We start from the raw sequence: 18,648 nt of genomic DNA, 5'->3' as shown, positions 1-18,648 counted from the left end.
TCTTTACAACTCAGAAATTGGCGGATATTTTCTTCATTTGGGATGACATGGCATCGGCCTTCGAGCTTGGTACATTTTGGACACCACCAGTTGGGATTTCTTGGGCTTGAATCACGTGACCCCTCGTTTGATGTCATTCAATTGACAAGTTAAACCCAAGTTTAACTTGATTAAAAATAAAAATTATTGAAATCTTGTCGGCAAGATGATAAAAATTAGAGAAGACTAGAATCGACATCAAAGCTACAACCTTTCTTGAAAAAATCACTAACCATGAGAGCCAAATCATGTTCGCTCTCTTGGCTAAAATCTCCTTTAATTCGACCACCAATCCTCCTTGCTCACTAATTCCTTGTTGTTTTTTTTTTAGATTAACGTGGGTGAATTATTGAAATCTTGTCGGCAAGATGATAAAAATTAGAGAAGACTAGAATCGACATCAAAGCTACAACCTTTCTTGAAAAAATCACTAACCATGAGAGCCAAATCATGTTCGCTCTCTTGGCTAAAAGCTCCTTTAATTCGACCACCAATCCCCCTTGCTCACTAATTCCTTGTTGTCTTCATCGCACACGTTATTGAAATTTCTTGTTGTCTTCATCGCACACGTTATTGATAAAAAAAAAAAATACAGTTTCTTCTCTTATTTTTCTCTTTTCTGTTTTGCTAAAATTAAAATTTAAGAAAAAAATAAAGCGAGATACATTAAGGAGTAAAAGAGAGTACAAAAATATAAAAAAGGGATGAGAATGAAATTACATAAATATTATTTGGATAATAATAATTTTAAATTAATCTAGATTGATCTTCTTAACCTAAGATTTAGGACCTAATCCGGGTTAATACTTAAGTCAATTTTAGAATTATGTATGATAGTTTGGTCTATTATATTAGTTTTATAGTATACTTAAGTCAATTTTAGAATTATGTATGATAGTTTGGTCTATTATATTAGTTTTATAGTATACTTAAGTCAATTTTAGAATTATGTATGATAGTTTGGTCTATTATATTAGTTTTATAGTATTTTAAATAGGGATTTTGTTTTTCCCTTCTAATAAGAAAAAACTACTACTAGAGAATTAATCCCGATCAAAAGTATATAACAGCCTCACAAATAAAAGGAGTGTGAGTTGTCTAACATATTCATCTTTAAAAAAGATATATTATTTTAGTACATGTCAAGTAAAAAAAAAACAAAAAATTCAAAGAAAAAAAAACAAACCAGAATATAAAGGAAAGTTATACAAAAAAATCAGTAAATGAAAAAAAAGATATAAATTGCAAGAAAGCTATAAATTACATTAAAAAAATATGTACATGGAACTAGTCCTTTATTCCAATAACTGGATGCCTTATATATATTAGTTAAATATTAGAGTTTCATATAAATATCTAGATATAATTTTATATAAATTGCTTATATCAAATAAGGAGATTACATGATAAATCCTCAATCAAACTAAATTTTAACTTATTTTCTGTCTTTTTTTAATAATTACATAAATCCTAACTTAATTTATAAATATCATTTTTTTTCTATATAGAACTAGTGATTTGAATATGAATTATTCTTCTAGTGAATTATGTGAACTTTTATTTCTAAGTTCAATTATTTTATATTTTATATAATTGATATGAACTATTCTCAGATATGATCAATTTTATTATTATTGATTCTAGCCTCCCTTTCCATGTTTAGTATTGAAGAACTGGTATTATTATATTCTCAACTTATAAATACTTATATTTTATATAAACCACCTCTCATATTCCTATAATTCTAGACTGAATAAAGGAATATTTTTCTATTATGTTAATAATAGAATTGACCAAACAAATCAATTATTCATGATATGAATAAAGAGCATTATTTATCTAAAAGTATAGCCTATGATATTAGTGCATGCATTGCATGTTATCCAATAAAATTATTATAACACAAAGTGCACCCTATCAATTTTTTTTTTTTTAGGTGTGATGCTTAAGTTTTATAAAAAATTTCTATTAAATCAAATTCTTCATCTTTCAAGCAAGAACACAAGTTCTTCTTTCAATAGACTTAGAGGTTTTAGAGAGAGAAAAAAAATTAAGAACTTGAAACTTATTAATCTTCTCTAAACACCAAAATGGCATCCTCAAGTTGTATTCCATCAAAAATTATATTTGTCATCCATTTTCAAAATTTACACCAATATAGCTTAAAGTTGCCCTTACAAATTATATCAGGTGATTGGGAAAGATGCAATAACATTTTTTATAAGTAATGGAAATATCAAAAGGTCTTTAACATCATCTAATTATCTAAAATCACTATTAAATCAAATAACAAACTATTAATTGTCATTTTTCTTTTCTAGTCTAAATCCAACAACATCTTTCTTTTTAAGTGTAGGATGCAGACCATTACTTTATATGACTTAGCCTTAATAAAAGGCATATATTTAGCTAATGATGAGCTTTGTATCTTTATAGAAATTTTAATAATTTTCTTTTAAGACTTATTGCTTTGTATGTTTTTAGTATACTATTAAAAAGATGGAAAAATGATGCAGACCTACCCTCATAAATAGAACATATGACTTTAATCTTATACTAAATATACATATATTTGGTGTACTATAGATATAAAAACCTAACCAATGGATATTTATAGATGGAAATGGCTCTCGTTAAGGGTAGAACAATTAATTTAAGAATTTTTGTATTGAAAAATAATAGGCAAGAAGAGAAAATTACCCTTTTATGATAAAGGGAAACACTCTTTTCAATAAACTTAGAGATTTTTAGGAGAAAAAAAATTAAGAACCTAAAACTTATAAATCTTCTCTAAACACCAAAATAGTATCCTCAAGCTCTACTCCACCAATAATTACACTTTTCACTCTCTTTTAGAATTATGCAAATTATGTTTATGTTAGGTGCATAGCTAGACTTGCTCTCAAAGAGAACCATATAAATCTTAATATATGAAAAAAGCTCAAGCTAATATGGCTTTGACCTATTTCATATAAATATTCATCATTAAAAAACATAATCAATTTGCCTTTGACATTGAAAGAAAGAGACTTGCCCTCAAAGAAAACCATGTAAATCTTAATATATGAAAAAAGCTTAAGCTAATACGACTTAAAGTTTCCCTTGTAAATTATAACGGATGCAACAACATTTTCATAAGTAATGAAAATGTTAAGTTTTTAAAAAGATTATGAGACTTAATTTATAAGCAGGATAAGATAATGGACTAAAAAAATAATTATTCATATAGCAAATTCAAATCTAATATTATGTTGCTAAAAAAACCTTTTTCTAACCTAAAAATTTATTTTATAATAAATCCAAATTTAGGTCCTAGTTGAGCCATACATACACGTATGAGAGAATTTAAGCTTAAAGTTTAATATGTTTAGGTTCTTTTTCCTCGAAGCTTGAGTACTTTTTAGGTTTGATTTTAACTTTTTATATTTTCATTAAATAAATTACTTTTTTGTTCATCAATAATTATTTAAATCATGTTAATTTTTTTATTTATGTTAAAGAGCTTTTGTTATAAATTAAATTCCAACAAAATTTTAATTTAAAAAATAAATAAACTTCATTTTTAATTTAAACTAATTTTACCATCAACCATGTTTTAAACAAAAGAATTTCCAACATTAAGAAGTTAGTTAAGATGAAAAATAGGTTGAAGACCCAATCGAGACTACCCTCAAATGTTGCGGACTTATGTAAGGTTTTCCCGACAATTTTCTTCTGTGAATTGGGAAACAAACGATTCAAAAGAAGAACATGTTGCTGATTATAATAAAAAGTAATACACATTTCATCAATAAAGCTTTTTTTAGCTTCAAAAGTTTTTCATCTCATAAACTTGTTGAATTGCAGTTAATATTGTTGCAAATATAGTTGATGAAAAAAATGTTAATTAATATCAATTCTTATTTGATAATGCCAGGGGAAAGATCAGGAAGCAGGCACGAAGTAAGAAGGCCGGTAGAGTATCATGAAACATTAATGCCAATTTCTTTAGCTGCTACCAGTGATCTGAGCTTATAAGCATCACTTATACAATTATAGAGTTGGAGATCCCTATATACTGTTACTAAATGTAATTATGTGTAGCGAGAAAATTGAAGGCAATGATAATCATGTATTGAAGTGGGGCATGGTTCAAAATCCAGAAGATCTTCTGCTCAAGGAAGACGATGAACTCATAATTTCTTGACCAAGCTCCTTTATCTTGTTAAGTAGAAGCATTTGCTCAGTCTCAATCTGTACCATGTACTCTTCTTGCATGTCCTCTAGGCTTTGCATCTCGCTCAAAGCTGTCGAGAGCCCCTCTAGGTTGCCATCCTCAAGCAGAGATTGAAACTTGATGATCAATTGTTTCATCTGGTATAGAAGCAACTTCACACTTGTAAGTATATGTTAATTCATGTAAAACATAATGAGTATAAGATTTCATGATGAATCCAATAAAAAGTGTAAAAATGTATGTATGTGTATGAACACAGAAACAGTGATTTTACAACGAAGAGTGAGGATGACAAATTGGTATGGCATAGATCAAAAAAGCTCAGAGGTGGGGGTAAAGAATTTTTACAAGCTTTTAATCAAATTGGGATTTGCATGTGCTTTGAGTCTCTTGAGCTTGAATTTTTCTAATCATGTTGACTATTTGAGAGCAATAAAGATGCTTACTTTTTGGTCCACACAGAATTTTGTACCATATAAAAGATTATGAGAAGCGTAACAAAGTTGACCGACCCTAAAATTTGTGAGAAAAGGTAATATCATATGCTTCACAAAAGTCCTGATAATTTCCAAATCTGAAGCAAACTAAGAGTTTCATTTCAATGCTTAAAGCAATATATCACCTCAATTGAAAAGAAAGGAAATTAAATGATAATAAGTAACACATTCACACCTGGTTAGAAATTTGGTGTGATTTGATTAAAGATGTGTCAGACTCCAAACTGTTTCTTGCTTGTAGTTCTGGAACTTTCCTAGTTATCTGAACGTGGATCTCTCCCCTTGTTACTCCTTGGAGAGGAATCCACTTGTCAGACATCTGGTTTGGAGGCAATCCCTGATACTCTACAACACAATCACCAATACTGTAGGTGGGCAGCAAGGCATTATGGTCTTTCACATGCAACTCTAAGGGACTACCATCATCAGGAAACTCGAGGGTTTGATTCCAATGAGGATTCAGAGTTTTGTACATAACCTGAAGGACAAGACAAGGAACGTTAGGTAAGTGATTGAAGTGTTGTAACATCCAACAGAAGCAACAGCAGGGCATAAACCAGACCACATACCTTTGTTCTCTTCTTCAAGCTTCCATAATGCACCCTCACATATGGATCACTTGTCCCTCTAAGATCAGCAGCAATAAGATCCTTCGCTTCAACAAGAACAAGTTCAATCCAACCATTGAATGAACCTGACATAGAACCCTAAGCATATTCAAGGAAGATGAAAACAACATCATTAGCTATCAGAAGTTCTGAACATTTGATAGCTGACAAGAAGCTGTTCAAAATGGCTTGGTAATATCGCAGCTTGTTTGCACTCTATAAAACAAGCTGGATATGAATAAATCTAAACTTCAAGTCTGATTTTATATCAGCGCAGCAAGCAGGCCAGCCTAATATGTTTTACATTTCAACACACTGCGCATGTCCATGGGAAATTTGTTTGAAACTACCGAACATTATTTATGGTGAGGTAACTACCTAAATTTTTAATGCCATGACAATGAATTTTTTATTCAAAATGCATTTTAGAAAACTACAGGAAAGAATATATAGTTAAACTTAAAATATATTAAAATCATACCCGTGATCCTTCAGAGTCATTGACTTGTACTGCTTCTATTTGAAGCCTTAATTCTCCTGTATTCACTTTTTCAAGGGGAACCCATATGTCCCTGATAGATCCCTCCGTCAAACCTTCCAAATTTACTCGTGCACTACCAATGCTCTCATCTCCAAAGATTTCTTCACTGTAGCATTTAATCTTAAGGCATCTATCATCTACTATCTCATCAAATTCAAACTTCTGATTCCAGAGAGGATTAGAGCTATGTGCAGTCCGTGTTTTCTGCAGGACCTGAAAAGATAGGTATGCATCATGATCAGAATCAAACGTAAATGGTCACAGGAAGCAGTCAAGTAGTTTCACATGCATAATATCTTAATAACTTCTGATTTTCAAACTCAGGTTCATACACATCATATGTAAAGGAACTAGAAAACTACCTTCCCATACTGCAGTTTAACATATGGGTCACACTTTCCAGATCTTTCTTTTGAAATAAGACCTTTTCCCTCCATGACAGCCACGTTAATCTTCCTTCCTGTTCTTGAAAGAATATTTGATGATCCATATATTGACTTCTGAGAGCTAACGTTGTTCAAGCTATGGGAACCATCAGAGAACAGCCATTCTTTCACCACAAGCTTTACTGTCAACTGCCACATGTACATAAACAAGAAAAATGGCTTAGTTATCATCATTGGATCCTCTAGTGAAAAAATTTAGATGATTTACTTCACATCAATTGCATATAAAACAGAATGAAACTTGAAAAACAACTGAATGTTATCAAATACTCAAAATTTGAAACCAAAACCTGATAAGCTTGTGTGGGTGAAAATTTGTATCACAGCTTAGTCTAGAACTCCATCAAAAGGAAATAAAATCAACCACATTTCATTTATCTGGGATTCAAACTAGTAACTACAGCAAAAAATGATGAAATTTTACAGCTGATGCCACAAAAGATGACTTAATGCTAATCCAGGCTTCAATATTCCATCATAACTATCTTCTGTTATGCACTACAGGAGAAATATATCGATATAATGAAGCAATTCAGAAACAAGTATCTAATCACAACGAAATTTGGCATGTCTTACCTCCCCTGAAGTAACTCCCTCAAATGGAACAACCATTTCAACCTCGTTTCCGCAAATCTCAGCATGTTTGGCTATCACACCAAAGTCAGGTCCTATTGCCCAAAACGTTGTTGAATCATCAGCAACATACTTCATCTGCTTGAACAGACCAAAACAGATGATGAATATTGATACACCAATAAATTTTTCAGGAGGAAAAAAAAAAAAAAACCTGGGATGTCTATATGAACAAACTGTACCCAATACAAGTTAAGAGAATGCATTCTTGTTGAATACATGATTTCAGAGGAATATTTATTTCTGAAATTTAGCTCTGCTTTCTTCTTCATTTTTTAGATATAGATAATCCTAAAAAATATGAAATCATAAGTTTGCTTGCTCTGATATTTTGGATATGAAATAGAGACTTGGCTATCATGGACACATTTTAACATCCCAGTCTTTTAACTTCGTGCATTACAATTTACATTGCATGAATAATGTAGTTAGAAATTTACATAGTATGCGTAATAAAAATAACTCAATGACAGGTCAAGTCAATTAATTAAAGTTTAAAGTTAATTTAATAAAATAATAATAATTTATGGTTCTTATTAGCTCCTAAGTATTAGAGCATTGAAATTATTCCAAAAAGAAAAGAAAAAAAGTCACAGAAAAATTTATTACGAGATAATAAATAGGTTGCTTGTGATGGTTTTAATAAAGGAATTAAAAACCTCCCCTCATTTGAAGCTCTCAATCTCCTATAACAATAGACAAAAATAATTACATGCCCTACCCCCAGCTTTTGGCTAATGTGTGAAACAATGTGACAAAAGAACTAACTCACACAATAAGCAAAACCCAATGGAAGTGTCCTAATGCTCTAAAATTTTACACAAAACAAGAATCAGCATGTACCTTGATCTCACAACTTGCTAGATAATCATACTTCACACTGTTGGGTGGGCAGTTGTAAAGATGTAATCGAAGAGTTCCAGTTTCTTCATGTAAGAACATGTTAAATGTGGAATCCCATCTAGGGTTTGAGCCTGGTCTCACATCTGTTCTCCTTGTCAAATGTCCAAGCTCGACCTCCACAAATGTTTGCAGATATTTATCATCAAAATGCTCTATGAAACTACCATTTACCCTTCTTGGCGGACTTCCTCTCAGGTTACTTCTACAAAGTTTGCTAGCTGAGATGACTGACACGTATACAATTCCACCAACAGCCTTTTTCCTTAAATCTACTGCTGGTAAGCTGAAACAACGACGACGAGGCTCAATCATTGTCTTGACTAAGGTGTCAGTGAAAACCTTAACCTGAAATTTTAAAGAAAAAGAACAGACACTTGTATAAGACCAACAGTACTGGAGGAACTAGAAATTTAAAGAAGTACACCAAGTAAATTATTATGAACTACTAAAAAACATACATGTCATAATTTAGCTAAAAACAAGAAACATGATAAATTCTACCTAACTATTTCAGGAGGCTAGAGTAGAGGCAGGAGAATTACAAATAATTATAACAATAATAAAAACAGAAACATTCTAAATTTACTACTTATTCATGTAAATATAATTAGTTAAACACACACCAGCCAAGAAGAAACGCCTGGCAGCTCGGTGGCAGGTAATGACTGGCTTCCTCCACTTCCAAAGGCAACTCCTATTCTTACTTCAGGAATTGACACAAATGAGTACAAAACCGCTCTCCCATCCAGAACTGGCATCAAGAGAAGCTGATAAAAAATAGATGAGCGATTAGACATCAACCACAGAGGGCAAAATCTGATGGAGATGAAAGCCAAACCAAATTCGAAATTTAGGACTATTCACCCAAGAAACAAGAAATTAAATGTAAAACATAAATTGGCAGTCAGTCCCAAGTAGAATTACCACGAAAATAAAAATATTTTATTAGAAAGAAGTGTTCCATGCTTGCAGATCTCCCAAGTACAGAACCGAACCTACATCCTTTTTCCTTAAGGAGCCTCACATTTAAAACAGTATAGACGAAGCATTTCCAAATGTTCATTTCCCTCAGAAATGAATTTTCAGGGCTTGGCAGAATTTTGCAAACAAAACCCAAGTAAGAAGCAAGGAATGGATGATCTCAAAGCTATAAATGGTTGGGAAGAATCATTTTTTACATTAACTTAAAGCACTTTCAAAACTACTTAGAGCTTCGAATTTTGAGGTGGCTGGAGAGAGGGAGAGGGAGAGGGCAGCAAAAGAGAGGAAGAGAGTGAGAAAGAACTGAGACACTAACTTACTAATTGTTCCCCAGGAATGAGATCATGGAATGCTGGTAGTGACATATAAGGGAGCTATAAGCTAACCTAAGAAATGATGCAATAAAAAATCATAAAAAAAAATATGTAGAGCTTTGAATTTTGAGGTGGCTGGAGAGAGGGAGAGGGAGAGGGCAGCAGAAGAGAGGAAGAGAGTGAGAAAGAATTGAGACACAAACTCACTAATTGTTCCCCAGGAATGAGAGCATGGAATGCTGGTAGTGACATATAAGGGAGCTATAAGCTAACCTAACAAATGATGCAATAAAAAATCATAAAAAAAATATGTTCATCAACCTGATAGTCATCAGTCAACCTACTGTATCAATAGATGAATCATAGGGCTGAGAGAATGTGACTGTTATTAACAACTTATAAACTTACTTTTGGATGTTAATATTGAAATGCAACTGATCCTACCAAATAAATGAAGTTAGTTTGTGTAAAAGATACCAGATGGTTCTCTTACATTCACTTTCTAGTGTCAATATCAACGAGGAACATATAGAACCAATCCATTAGCCATATACAGTTTGATCAATCAGCCAGTGCCAAGACAATATTATATAGAGTGCAAAAAACAAGACATTTTACATACCTCACCCTTGATGTGGAGGCTGTTTATAACAATCCGAGCAGTTCCCATTAATGGCTTTGCCAGCTTAGCCAGCAACAAAATGCTCATGTCTCTGGAGTCCCAATCAAATCCCAAATGCATAATTCTCTGTCAGAAAGCATAAAAACTGCTGCATGAAAATCTGAGACAAATTTACCATTTGAAGGGGAAAAAAACACATCATGCTACAAAAATTAATGAAACAATTTGTTATATATTGTATTAATGTGTATTATCCATGTAGTGGCTTCGACTGCTCCCTTTCTTTATTCATTAAAAAACGCACATGTCAACAGAACATGCTCACATTCTTCCAAGTCAATGACTTAGATTTTTAAGGTTGGTGGGTGGCATATCAACCACCTCAGTTACGTCAAGCTCAGTCACCTCAGGCACTGGTTCTCACTTCTCATCATTCAGTGCCTAGCTTAACCACTAACTCACACTGCCACAACAAAGTGGAACAGAAACCAGATCAGAATGTTATCCCCGTTGAATCATGGGCTCTCAATGGGATAACTTTTGGTCATCTCTTCAGAGAAACTGCCATGACTATACTTGCATCAGTGAGTACTGAAACAGAGACAGTTGCATGTTCTTTACAAATTCATACCAATATGAGTTCAGGATGTCATCAGTTTAGCAAACCCCACCTTTGGTTTCTCTTTGTTGTTGAAGAATCCTTTCAACTCATGAAAGCCTCAATATCAAAATAAATTAAGATTAGTGAGATAGACCTTCTCCATGCAGTTTCATCAAGGATTAAACTTTTGTAAAATGTTGTGATACTTGGTCATATTTTGTTGTGAACATGAAATATTTCTTGATGGGACTTCCTTTTTGTTCCACATGTTTAGGAAAGTCCATGACAAAATACATGATTTTAATTTCGAAAACATATATGATAGTCAATCATCACCATCATTAATATAATTATCTCAACTTGAGCCCTTGCATGCTACAACTATCTTTTACACTAAATGAATAACAGGATCCACCAAACAGATCAACAAATTTCTTAAGGCACAGAAAGATAAGTTTGCAGTTTGCATGTAGGACAACAAACAGGAAAAACAGTGGTAGAACTTGTTGATTAACATTTAATCGTATAAGAAAGCATTAGTTTATTTATATGTAGATTCCTTGCAACCTGTACTGAGGGATAAATTCACAAACAAAACTCAGAAAGTGAAAAGGGATCGAACCTGATCACCAGAAGTTGACCAGCGAGTCCCCTGAAGCCCAAGGGATGGTGGGCATGAACCAAGTGAAAATTCCTGCAACTCGAGTTTTTCCTACAAGAAGGGTAATATTTTCTCAGGAAAAGTGTACGATAATGGTAATCCTGACTTGAATATTCATGCCAATTGATACACGATGAAATAAGCATATCACATACCATGAGCTTCAACCTTTGTTGTTTCAATCGTTTCTGCAAAGACAAATGTTTAACTTTTTAGTTTGGTCTCACAAACAACCCAAATTACACAGAAGTTGTGCATGAGAACACTGTAATACATGCAAAAGAAAGTTCATTTAGATCAAATAAAGGCAAAAATCATCAAAAGTTAGGAGCAAGGCCAAGTTCTTGAGCCCCTTTGTGGCAGTAAAGAAATGGAAGTGTGATAGCAAATCAATCAACCACTATTTTTTAAAGGATTATATTATGTTTATGATGGATTTCCAAAGAAAAAGAATGACAAAGTGGGAATGATTCCGAGTTCTAGACCACCTTTGTAGTGGTTAGGAACCAAGAGTATAACCACTTTTATTGCAGCTTCATTTTCCTAGAAGATTTTCTGTGATATAAGAAATCTACTGTGGCCCACCACAAAAGCCCCACAAGTAGCAGACATCTGGAATGCGCCTTTTCATTTAGCTTTTAAAGGAGAGAAATTCATAAAGAAATTTTGACTGCAACTTGAACTGAGATAAACTCAATATATCTTCTATCAATCTGTCAGAAGAAACTGAAAGATAACTAAATTTGGTATGTGATCGGTTCTCTTACAAGCCTATCTCATTCTAAAATTCTAAAATATACTATAAACTGCTAAATAAGTCAACAGATGCAAAAATTTCTATTCATTTCAGCAAAATGTTCAGAGTTTGCAAACCAACAAACAAATAAACCTAGGCAGAGGGTAGAGAAAATATCCAGTAATGAATCATATGATGTAAACCAATCAAAATCCTGACCTCGACAATAGATGAGAATCTTATTGCAAGCTTTGGGCTCATGTAGTTCATCCAAATTTCCATCAACAGCTTGTTCAGCCACTCACAGTGTTCCAATGGTGTTATTGGCTGTGCAAATATGTGAAGAGAATAGATTAATGAACTTATAAATAAAAACCACAAAAGAAAACAAAGAAAAGAAGCAATACCGAGGTGTTCAATACAACTCGCTTCCACTTTTTGTTTAGGTCTTCCACAAGAACTTTCTGTTGATAACTGCAATACTAAAGTGGGAAAAAAATTATCATTATTCCACAAGCACAACTAAAAGAATTGGAACCTAATTAACAGTGTAATGGAAACCCGTATATATTCATATAAAATCTGGCATAAGTAATTTTTGTTAATTAATGAAGAAGGAACCACTACTCTAACTGTACCATAATCAAAGTATAAACCGAGAAAAGGAAAGGGTGCTCAAGAATAAACATTTGTGGCAAAGGACACAAAACACAGGAAAGATGAAAATGGACATGTTAAAGGAAATCAAGCTCGGTTACTTTTTTTCTTTATTTGTAAATAATTAGGCTTGATCAACATGGTTCTATGCTTGTACCGCAACCCTTGGTTAAAGATAATCATAGCACATGGAGACAATCCATGACTATGGCTTTGACAGCCAAAAACAAATTCAGACTCATAGATGGTTCAATCAAGGAGCCTGATAAGAAGAATACAGAAGAATGTCAACAATGGAATCACTGTAATAATTTGGCCAAAACTTGGCTGCTAGGATCAATGTCTAAGGAAATCGCTAGCAGTGTCATCATCTCCAAGGATGCCAGACAGATGTGGCTTGATTTGCAAGAGCAATTTTCACATGTGAACATGGTTCAATTATTCCATGTTGAGAACGAGATTCATGATTATGTGCAAGGTAACAATCTATTGGGTCTTATTTCACAAAACTGAAAGGTTTATGGGATGGGCGTGATGTATTTTGCACCTTTCCAATCGGCACTTGTGGATCAATTAAAGAAGTGACTGCATATTTAGAAACGCAGAAAACCATGAAGTTCCTTATGGGCCTTAATGAGTCATATGTAGGTGTTCACAGCAACACCTTGCTACAAGATCTGTTAACTACAGTGAACAAAGCATACTCGCTGGTCTTTCATCATGACAAACAGTTGAAGGTGACAGCAGGGAAAAGCCATACTTGAACAAAGCACACTTGTTGGTCTTTTCGCATGAGAAACAGTTGGAGGTGACAGCAGGGAAAAGCCATACTCAACCAGATGCTGCTGTTTTTTCTTGAAGAACTCGAGCCATGAGTCTGAAGGTGAGCTAAAATGCTCTAAATGTAATAGAACAAACCACGGCACCAAAAATTGTCGTGAACATCTCACATCCTTTTTCCACTGGAAAGCCATACTCAATGTTTATGGGAAAAAAGGATATCAGGTCTTTGGTCTTCTTCATAAAAAGGTTGTGGTCTCAAGAGATGTCATTTTCTTTGAAACCATATTTCTTTTTTCTGCATGACATGATAATTTTGATACACCTAAACCTTGGTTTTCAAATAATGACCCATTTCTAAATTCTGATATGGATTCTCTTCCAAGCAAATCATTATTTTCCATCTCTAAATGGGCCTCCTTCCTTCACCAGCTCAAATGAACAAGTAATTCCCACCAGCCCAAATGAACAACAAGTTCTCACCACATCAACAACAAAACCTGCTTCTCCCATTTGTTCTCTACTGCACATAGCAGATACTACACCATCATCACCATCCCTCATCCAAACAATTAGCACTTCATCCCAATCGCAAATTGTGTCCATTCAACCACTTTGACGCAGCAGCCGACCACCAAAACTCCTCAATATTTGCAGGACTTTCATCTCAAGATGACCCTCCCTTCAAGGACTGAACCGACATCGTCCACAAATCTGGTCAAAACTTCAGGTACTGCTCACCCTCTTTCTCGATTCTTGTCTTATGACAAACTTTTTCATGTTCACAAAGCGTATACCACTCAACTCACCCTCCTTAAAGAAGCCACCAGTTTCTTCCAGGACCGTTCAAAACCCAAAATGACGTGAAGCTATGCAACATGAGATAACTGTTTTACAGGCCAAATGGAATTGAAGTTTGGTGCCATTACCACCCCATAAGCGACCAATCAGTTACAAGTGAGTGTACAAAATCAAGTTAAAGTCTGATAGGACAGTAGAATGGTATAAGGCCCGGTTGGTGGTCAAGGGTTATAGTCAAGTCAAAGGAGTTGACTACAAGGAGACTAGGGCCCCAGTTGCCAAGATGGTAACAGTTCGCATCTTACTTAGTGTGGCTGCTTTGCGTGGTTGGCATCTACATCAATTAGATGTTAACAACACATTCTTGAATGCTGATCTTACTGAAGAAGTATGCATGTCCCTGCCTCCTGGTTTCAGGTGAAAGGGTGAGAACCGTGTTTGCTAGCTTCACAAATTGCCATATGAATTGAAACAAGCGTCTAGACAATGGTTTATCAAGTTGTTCGGAGCACTTAAAGCTGCAGGATTCCATCAATCTCTGTCTGACTATTATTTATTCATCTGAAGTCATCAGAGGTAGTTTCTTGGCATTATTTATATATGTTGATGATGTGATATTAGCTGAGAATGATTTGCAGGACATAGAGAACACTAAGATTTTCTTGTCCAAGCAATTCAAACTTAAAGACTTAGAGCAGCTAAAATATTGTTTTGGCATAGAGGTTGCAAGATCACGACATGGAATCAGTTTGTCACAATGAAAATATGCCTTAGAAATTCTGGATGATACTGGGTTCTAGGGTGCCAAACCTTTTCAGTTTCCTATAGAACTGAACATGTCACCGATCCGATGGAAAGCTTTTAGAGGATGCATCAACATATGGAAGGTTAGTTGGGAGGTTAATATAACTGACAATAACTGGGTCGGATCTGACTTATGTTGTGCATGTGCTGAGTCGATTTATGGACAAACCTCAGCAACCAAATCTGGAAGCAACTCATAAGGTGCTCGGTTATATCAAACAAATAGTTGGGCAAGGTATTTATTGTCATCCACAAATTCACTTCAATTAACAGCATTTTGTGATGCTAGTTGGGTTGTTGCAAGGATACAAGAAGATCAATTACAGGGTTTTATATGTTACTTGGTCAGGCACCAGTTTCTTGGAAGAACAAGAAACAAACAACTATATCTCGTTCAAGCATAGAAGCATAGTATCGCTCTATGGCCACTACATGCTGCAAGATTACATGGCTGAAAAACATTTTGAAAGATTTGATGATAAATCACACACAGCCAATGACTTTATTTTGTGATAATAAGGCAGTCATGCACATAGCATCAAATTCAGTTTTTCATGGACGAACTAAGCACATAAAAATAGACTATCATTTGGTACATGAGAAAATTCATGAAGGAATGATTCGGACGGCCTATATTCAAACCAAAAATCAGCCAGCAGATTTGTTTACTAAGCCATTAAGCTCCACATAGTTCAAAACCTTATATGACAAGTTGGGTGTCATTAACATACACTCCAACTTGAGGAGGAGTGTTAAAGGATATCAAGCTCAGAATAAGCTGTCAACGTTGATTGAAATTGTAAATTGATCTGTAGTTATTTGTTTCCTTATTTGTAAATAATTAGGGTTGATCATAGGCAATAGAATAAGATCTTGATGTATTGCCACCAATATAAAATTGTATCCTCTGTTTGCTTCTTGAATCAATGAAATTAAGTCATTCACATAATAATTTCTTCAGGACAGACCCCCATATGCCAACCATGAATTTTTTACATTGGCGAAAATAGAGACAGGCTTGCATATTTTAGAAATTTTTTAACTCTGCTTGCATTTATTAAGGTTCTCGACTACATAAAAATATCCTGCTCTAAATGAGGTACCTTTTTGAAATAACAAATTCATACCAACTAAAGAGTTCAACATTTCGAACAAAACTTGACTATGCAGTTAACCTGTAAGATCCCATAATTAAAAAAAAAAAAACAATTTCAAGTCCAACAACTGATGACAAATGACAATAAAATTTGAACTAAACAAAATCATAAATAGACAACAACTGCATCACCATCCAAAACAGATGACTGAAGATAAAAAGATTAAGTTAAAAGAAGGAAAAGTGAAAGACTTGCCTGAAAAGTAGCCCAGATAGCAACGACAAGAGGAACCCAATTGGAGAAAGAGAAAACCCATTTCTCAATACCCCAACAAACCAAAATCAAAGGGATTAGGAAAGCAATAGAAGGCTTTTCCCGCAACAGATGATTAAAGAACTCCAAAACATCTTCAACTTTGAAACCAGCTTTACCCTTTCTTCTTCTTCCCATTTTTCCTAACAAGTCAACTCCCTCAACAAGTAAACAGAAAACCTACAGCTTCACTTTCCTTACATATATATACACACTATGTACAGTACCCCATGAAACAAATTTCCAGGGAAAAGACTTTCCTGGAACGTGTGAGAGAATCGTTGTCTTAAAAGGAAAGTTCAACGATTAAAAATGGAAACTTGAAGAGACCGGAGCCTGCGTTCCCAGGTTGGTGAGAGACAAGAATAAAGCCGGCCAGAAAATAAGGATAACGAAATTTGGCATGCTGTTAGAATTAGTTAAATTGTGGCATCCTTGTAATTTTATTTTATTAGAAATATATATGTATGTATTTAAATTAATATTTTTTATATTTAGTTATTTTTATTTTATTCATAAGTTTTTAATTGATCTGGACCAAGACCATATGCAATTATTATTATTATTGTGGTGGTCAAGACTGAAGCTTCTATAGTTTATGGTCAAAATTTTATGGGTGATAGCCCGCCAGAGACTTTTATTAATATTATTGCAAAATAAAATAAAATAAAATAAGAACCTTGTTGACTTTTAACTTTGTTGACTTTTGATCATGATAAGGATGAGATCCAATGGTCCAGATTTGGTGTAATGATGAACATGTAGGACCGTTTTCTTGGAAGCGGAACACGTTGTAGGAATGCGGCCTCATAGAATTTAGTTCCTAGTACATGACATTGGCTGCCTATCCATCTTCTTTTTTATATGTGGCCGTACAGTATAAAAACTTGGATTGAGGTCAATGTCTGGAGTTTTGATAGCACAATTTTGATTTTTGTTCGAGGTGTTGGATAGTTGTGCATCCATGATGATTGCTTCATTGGTGTTTCAATTACCTATTATTAACAAAAATAAATTAATTAATTAATCAATTAAGCTATTTCAACTGCCCATCATTATAGATTAGATATTTTTTCTCTCAGGAAAAAAAAATTATGTGTGGAGGTTTCTTGGACATGTTTTTATACATATAAACAAAAATTATAAGAGTAAAATAAAAAATTCATGAATATATATAATTAAATAAATTAAAAATTATATGTGTTAATAAAAAATAAAGTCATTAATAATAATTAAAAATAAAAATAAAAAAATCAAGAGATGGATATAGATTCATATTTTTTTATTATATTTACTAAATTTATCTATTAAAATTATTTTTCTTATTCAATCAAACAATAATAGAAAAAATACACATATTAAATTAATTGAATATCATAAAAAAATAAGTATTATATAAAAATGCATATATTAGAAACATTATATAAAAGTAAATATTTTTTTATTTTCAAAAATAAATTTTATCCATACAAAAGATGAAAAACAATATTATAGATAAATTATAATAATCTTTTTAAAAATTAAATACCTACAATACCATTAAAAAAATCATGTAGGAGGGATATTAATTAAAACATATATTTAAAAAAAGACATCAATTAAAAAAATATTAAAAAAAAGTAGCCCGAGTATTATAGATTAACTCATCAAATTTGTGATTTTGGACATGGACTCAATCAAGATCAATAATTTTTTTTCTTTTAAATTTCAATTTAACCTAAATATATATGAAAAAAAAACCCAAAAAAAAACTCAACACAAATGAGCTACTGTAATGAAGAGTCCCAGCATGTAGGTGAGCCTTTAAGCTTAGACTTGCAAGCTTAGACTTGGTTTTATTTTAAAAAATCAAAAGGACAAATAACCTTATTTTTTTAGGAAAAAAAATTAGGTTATATGTTGTCCATTATAACAAATGACCTATTATTTGCAAGCCTAAATTTCATCACTACTATGGTGACTGAAAAATCAAGATAGTGCTTCTTTTGCCCAAAAAACCTAATTCAAAGTCATTTCAACCCAAGAAATCTCACTAACATCTTTAGAACTTCCACAAACCAATTCATCAACTCAAAATACTTAAATACATAGTAAAAGATTATGAAATTAAATTGGATTAGTTTTGCCTTTCTTCGTTTAGATCCATTTTTTCAGGCAATATTAAGATTTTGAACAACCATCATCAAGCCTCTTTCATCTTATAGAACTCGTAAACACCAATTAAAATCATTTAACGGTTGGAAATGACATGAATGATGATTTTCTTTCTTATAAAGAAAATAGTGACCCCTTTATCTCTCTTCTCTCCAATTAAAGACTAAAAAATAATACAGATAATTTTTTATAAATGAACCTAAATTGCATAAATTGTGTTATTTTTAAAGATTGAGAACCTAAGC

General features: G+C 33.0%; 1 protein-coding gene across 1 annotated transcript; it reads right to left on the bottom strand.

Annotated features, from left to right (window-relative positions):
* Window positions 1-3,821: 3,821 nt before the first annotated feature.
* On the bottom strand, window positions 3,822-16,650 carry LOC105140645 (extended synaptotagmin-3-like). The gene is made up of 14 exons (XM_011047556.1): window positions 16,193-16,650; window positions 12,206-12,280; window positions 12,018-12,125; window positions 11,218-11,250; window positions 11,024-11,113; window positions 9,801-9,926; window positions 8,507-8,650; window positions 7,824-8,228; window positions 6,924-7,058; window positions 6,264-6,476; window positions 5,842-6,114; window positions 5,322-5,459; window positions 4,928-5,230; window positions 3,822-4,392 (listed from the first exon to the last, which is right to left on the bottom strand). The coding sequence occupies exons 1-14, from the start codon at window positions 16,385-16,387 to the stop codon at window positions 4,171-4,173; spliced, it is 2,460 nt and encodes an 819-aa protein (XP_011045858.1). The 5' UTR covers window positions 16,388-16,650; the 3' UTR covers window positions 3,822-4,170.
* Window positions 16,651-18,648: the final 1,998 nt, after the last annotated feature.

The sequence above is a fragment of the Populus euphratica genome, unplaced genomic scaffold, assembly GCF_000495115.2.
Source record: "Populus euphratica unplaced genomic scaffold, PopEup_1.0 scaffold108.1, whole genome shotgun sequence".
In the NCBI taxonomy this organism is placed as follows: domain Eukaryota; kingdom Viridiplantae; phylum Streptophyta; class Magnoliopsida; order Malpighiales; family Salicaceae; genus Populus; species Populus euphratica.
The sequence above is the reverse complement of the archived record's forward strand: the minus strand, read 5'-3'. Positions and strand labels throughout refer to the sequence as shown.

Bases quoted from the DNA above. Each gene is read 5' to 3' on its own strand.
- LOC105140645 (XM_011047556.1), bottom strand. From the start codon at position 16,387: ATGGGAAGAAGAAGAAAGGGTAAAGCTGGTTTCAAAGTTGAAGATGTT. The intron at 12,126-12,205 runs GTATTGCTTCTT...ATATTTGCACAG, and splicing joins GAGTTGTATTGAACACCTCG to CCAATAACACCATTGGAACA. The intron at 8,651-9,800 runs GTATGTAAAATG...ATTTTTTATCAG, and splicing joins GCCTCCACATCAAGGGTGAG to CTTCTCTTGATGCCAGTTCT.